Source organism: Tachysurus vachellii, chromosome 5, assembly GCF_030014155.1.
Source record: "Tachysurus vachellii isolate PV-2020 chromosome 5, HZAU_Pvac_v1, whole genome shotgun sequence".
NCBI lineage: Eukaryota > Metazoa > Chordata > Actinopteri > Siluriformes > Bagridae > Tachysurus > Tachysurus vachellii.
In genome coordinates this window covers 1,689,231-1,695,000 of record NC_083464.1, presented here as the reverse complement: position 1 = coordinate 1,695,000, position 5,770 = coordinate 1,689,231, and the positions used below count along the sequence as shown (strand labels likewise).

At 37.2% G+C, this 5,770-nt stretch overlaps 1 protein-coding gene across 2 annotated transcripts in view; it reads right to left on the bottom strand.

Annotated features, from left to right (window-relative positions):
- zgc:163022 (putative ferric-chelate reductase 1) overlaps nucleotides 1-5,340 on the bottom strand; it is a 15,854-nt gene extending 10,514 nt beyond the window's left edge. For both annotated transcript variants that reach the window (XM_060869486.1, XM_060869487.1), the window contains exons 1-4: nucleotides 5,276-5,340; nucleotides 1,797-1,980; nucleotides 329-462; nucleotides 117-214 (exon numbers count right to left, since the gene is read on the bottom strand). In XM_060869486.1, coding sequence (XP_060725469.1) covers nucleotides 117-214; nucleotides 329-462; nucleotides 1,797-1,980; nucleotides 5,276-5,278 — 419 coding nt within the window. In that variant the 5' untranslated portion in view covers nucleotides 5,279-5,340. The remainder of the gene's footprint in view (nucleotides 1-116; nucleotides 215-328; nucleotides 463-1,796; nucleotides 1,981-5,275) is intronic.
- Nucleotides 5,341-5,770: the final 430 nt, after the last annotated feature.

The window sequence follows — 5,770 nt, the reverse complement described above, 5'->3', positions numbered from 1 at the left end:
AACCACTTCAGTATATCATCAGGTTTTATTTCCTACATGTTTAATGATGAGAAACATTCAGCATTTAACTGAAGTCTTCTCAGACACCAGAACATACAGAAAATGAGGACTCTTACTTGAACTCAATGTTGTTGAGGTTGCCAGATGTTGGTGCTTTCCATTTAGTCTGAATTTCTGATTTGGTGATTTTTGATGTGTGAGAGACGGCAGAGTTCTGAAGGACAAACCGATATTTTAAAAGTGCTTTTTTTTCTTCTTTTCACCACAATGTGTTTGTGTGATTTGTTAATTGTTTAGATTGTGTTAAGATCTTTTGTAGGAGGCTTACGGACACTCCAGAACAGCTCAGAGTCTGGGCGGCAGAGTTCATAACACTGAAGGAACCCATAACGCTGTTGCTTCCCACCAGCCTCGCTTCCAGGAGAAACCCAGTAAAAGTCCCCGTGGTGGCGCTCAGAGTCACTGAAATAACAGACGTCTGGTCAGAGAACGTTTAATGTCACAGAGGAAAGTTCTGCTACAAAAAACTCCTAATGAAGAAACTTTTACCTGAGTGTCCTTGTTTTTGCACTGTGTGTGTGTGTGTGTGTGTGTGTGTGTGTGTGTAGGATGTTGTAATTCTCTCATGACCACTCCTGACCACTCCTTATTGCTTATTGTCTACACAAATCTTTTAATCTTCAGCATAAATATTTCTCTTTTGTAACTAAGCTCAGCTAGAGAGAGGACTGGATACTGTGTTCTCTCTCACTCTCTCTCTCTCTCTCTCTCTCTCTCTCTCTCTATCAGTTGTGTGATAGAACGTCTCCTTTAGCTTTGTTTGTGTTGTGTGTTGCTGGCTGTGTCACATCACACAGCGAGTGTTAAAATGCGTCCACTCAAGGACAACCAGGTGATAGTTAAGACCTGGAGGAAGATGGAACAGCACACACACACACACACACACACACACACACACACTCACACTCACTCACACATACTCACTTACACACAAACACTGGGTTTCTTCACACACACACACACACACACACACACACACACACACACACACACACACACACTCACTCACTCACACTCACTCACACACACACACTGGGTTTCCTCACACACACACACACACACACACACACACACACTCACTCACTCACACTCACACATACTCACTTACACACACACACACTGGGTTTCCTCACACACACACACACACACACACTCACTCACACTCACACATACTCACTTACACACACACACACACACACACACACACACACTCACTCACACTCACACATACTCACTTACACACACACACTGGGTTTCCTCACACACACACACACACACACACACTGATCTTCCTCACACTCACACACACACACACACACACACACACACACACCCCTCACAAGGTGAACGTTGTGTGTTAGTCACACTTCTCAGATTAATGACGTACGCTCCCAGGTGTGTTCTGTTGCTCATTATCTCGGAATAAAAAGCTCATTTGATGATTAGTGTTTGTAGTTTGTCTTCTGTGGTTGTGTAGTGACAGCATCTGTATCTGATCCATCCTGAGCTTCTTATTTGTTGGGTTTGTTGTTCAGATGAGAATCAGCTGCTGTGTGTACTGTATGACTGAAGGTAACCAGTTCAGAGCCGTTCGCTAATCTAACTGTGCTAGCTTCAAACCCTCAGCAGTGCCACCAGAGATCTCTGTCAGGAGATCGTCAGCGTCGGCCGTTTGCATAAATCTGAGAACGTTTCGGTGATACGTCTGAAGGTCATTGTGAAACATTGTGTCTTACCTGTGATGGTGTCTCCTTCTTTATATATGTTGCTGTCTGTTGTAACGGTGTACGGAGGTGCGCTGGTCTGAGCAGCACGTCCGTGATTAGGAACCATGTTACCATCACAACTGCCTGTAACCTGACCACTGGGGTAGCTTTCACACACCCCAACAAACCCCAGGAGCAGAAGATACAACCACATCTACACAAACACAAACAGGCAGGAGGTAAACAACAGGATGATATTTTATGAGTTTGACTGTTAGCTCTTCAGATCTGCAGAATTCTACATTGAAATGTTTGTGTTTTTAGAAACAATGCAGTCTGGAGTTCTTCTCAGTTCATTGTCTCCACAGTTCCTAAAGTTCTCCTTTTCATTTCCACTTACATTATCTAGCATTATTCATCTAATTATTTACCTTAAGTATAGTGACCTACAGTTTAACAACGCTGTCATCTTAACATCCTTCTGAATGTGAACAGAAAAAGAACGTCTGATCTGAGGACACGTTTGTCAGAAATATATTTTAAAAAGATCCTGAAACGAATGTATGAAGAATTTATGATAGCCTTCGCTGTATAACGTTAAAGATTCTGGGTGAAGAGTAGAGAACGGAGTGAAGTGTCACAGTTCTGAGGTCAAATCATTTGTGTAGAAAGTCGAAATTTCTAGAGCTTGAAATTAATTTAAAATTAACTTAAAAATAAACCTTATGTATATTTACACCCTTTACATACAATATAAAGCACATTTATGTGAAATACGGTACAATACTGATAGACATCAGCTGTAACTTTACAATATCTGATCCTCTTCTTCTTACACAGGTCCAGATCCAGAGAATAAATTCAATTAAATTCATTAAATTGTGTCACAATCTGAAGTCAGTAATCACTCAGCTTCGTCTTTACAACATGTCAAATATGTTTGTTTTTTTAGTCCATTTTTAGTTTTTTTTTCTGTTACTCTTTAATAACTTTGTAGCTTCACTTCATCGTCTCACCTTTAAACTCGCGTAGAGACTAAAGTTTTGCCTCTGTGGGCTTGGACACATTTTATCAGTGTCTCCTGCCAGGCTATCCTAAATTAACAGCACTGGCTGCAAAAATGTTGTGCATGTTTGGGACTACCTACATTTGTGAGCAAGTTTATTTAATAAATTAATTAAATTAATATTAATAAAACAAAGCTCTCACATAAGCACTTAAATGAGATTCTAAAATTGGCTGCTACTCAGGACATAATGCCTGATATCGATGTACTTGTGCAGGCTAAAAGTTTCAGGGGCAAATTGATAAAATAAATTGGTTTACTTTAAAAAACATACATGCTTATTATACGTATAAATTAACAATTGTTTAAAAAGATTTTCTTTTTTTAAAACAGCTGCCACTTAAGATTTTAAGGGTGTGGAGTCAATTCATGTATTCAGAATTGCTTCCCGGAATTGGAAATTGGATTTTAAACAATTTCTACATTTTGATGTTTGATTTATGTTAACATGCAGGACCGTGTTTTTAAGTTCCACAAACCTGTGACTAAATGTTTTACGCCATTGTACAATATCTGTGTTCAGTTTTTATGCATAATGCACTTAAATAAATGTTAAACTGGGTAAAAGTTTAAATTGCACTTACTACTTATGTTGTTCATAATATATATTTGTAAAAGGGTAATTCATTTAATATAAAGATTTTTATAATTTACTTCTTCTTTGCACTATTATTGTTATTATTTTCACTATTGTTTTTATTATTACTATTATTGCACTTCTTTGACTTATTGTTAGTTCGATATAATTTTGCTATGAGTTTACTGGTCTGGCCCCCTTGAGATCAGATTAAGCTGTGTGCGGCCCCCAGACCTAAATGAGTTTGACACCCCTGGACTAAACTAAATCATTAAAGAAGGACATTGTTGAAGAAAAGGTGAATGAAGATGTTCAGGTGTAGATGAACGTTAGAGGCTGAGACATGAACACGGCTCTGTAGTAAGGTGTTGAACTCTGTAGTGTTGAAGCAGCTGCCACTTCTGGTGCACTTTTGTGTAGTAGTGTGCGATTCCAAACTCGACTGGATTCAGCTTGTGTTTTGTTGTTCTTTGTGCTAGGGTTTTCTTCTGTTTCCTCTTTTGTATTTAATGCAGTAAATAAATACACTGTGTCCCCGTGGGCAGGTCTTTGGTCTTGATACGATCTCATGCACATGACAGATGAACTCATTTATTTTCATTTATTATTAAACTCACATCCTGATTCACCTCGCAGCTCTTAGAGCTTTTACTCGTCCAGTTAAAAATATAAAACTGCTGAAAAAATATAACAGAGCTCGAACTTTACCTGTAATTACTTTAATACCTGGAGAAATAAAATATCCTGAAGTTATTTACTTAGAAATGAACAACAGCTGTAAAATACAATAAAGTCTAATAAAATAAAATTAATACAATAAACACTAATAAAATAAATACAATGAACACTAATAAAATAAAATAAATACAAAAAGCACCCCCCGAGTTTTCCAAATAGAAACAATGAAAGAGATAAATAATAGAGAGACAAATCCAGCTGTAGCTGTTAAATGTATTAAAGCTACATTTACTTCAGATTATTTGTGAGGAAAAAAAATAAAAATTTCCTTAAAAATATTGAAGGTGTGAATGATCCTGTAGTTTTTTGTTTTTTTTTAACTAAAACTGAAATAAATAAGTTAAAGAAAAAAGAAAAAAGATCGAATGAAAGAAGCAATCAGACCCACAATTAACCCTTTCTTTCTTTTTTTCATAAAAACAACAATTAATTGATGAAATAATTAGTTAGCATGACTGCTGTGGATCAAATATTAAAGACGCGTAAATGTACTTGTAGGGTTTCAGTTAACTTACTGCAGTAACTAAGAAATAAATAAAACATCGCTGCAAAATGTTCCCGTAAATAAACGCTCGTGTAAAAAGTTCTTATAGCGTTATTATTTTTAAACTTCTAAAATATGTAATAAAGCCACTTTATTCTCAATGCATCAGTTCCTCTTTTTGTTATTTCTGGTTATTGATGCTTTGTTTCTGCACTTTATTCTGATTGCTGTTGGTTATTGATGGATCGGGTTTTGTTCATAAACAGATCACACCTTCGTCCACCTGCCTGAGTCTCTACAGACCCTGCACCAACACCACATGCTCTGATTCTGTTCAGTGGTCATTACAATAAATTATGACCCTCACTGTGTGTGTGTGTGTGTGTGTGTGTGTGTGATAACACTACTTCTCACCAAACCTTCTACATGATGTTCACTCAGAATCTGAAGGACATGAAAGTCAAAGCTGTTTATGTTTTTTAGTGAAGTGATGAGTTACAGTGAAACCTCCCAGAGAAACACTGGAAACACTTTAACAACATTATGTGTATCTACACAGCTAACGGAGCCCTGTGTGTATTTATCTGCACCCGTGTGCAGAGTTAAACCATCGTTAAACTGTGTAAAATCATTGTTAGACTCACCATGGCTGTGAGACGAGTGTAGCTTTGATGAGATGTGTATAGAGTTACAGTTTCGAGCTACTGAGCTGCCAAGTGAATACACATTCCTTTTATGCGGTGGGTGGAGCCTCACCTGGCCAGGTGAGACACAAGGGGGAATTTTTCTTTTCACACAGAAAAATGTCACAAGGTTAAAAACACAAACAGAGCTGGTTTTACAGGGACTCGAATCAGATGTCTTAAAATAACACAATAGTGAAACCCTGTTTTTTATTTATAATTATATTTTTGATAAAATATTAAATATGCATTTCTTTTATTTTGCCTATTCATAATTTTGTCTTTCTTTTAGTGTTGAATAAATAAACGTCCCCTGATTTATAATTATGTCGCTTTGTAGAAGCCAGCATTATGTTTTCCTATTTCAGCTTAGACAAAAATTTATAAAATTTACTGCGGCCTAGGGCTTTCGAGCCACATGCACCAAATTCGGATATGTTGTAGACGCTGGTCTGA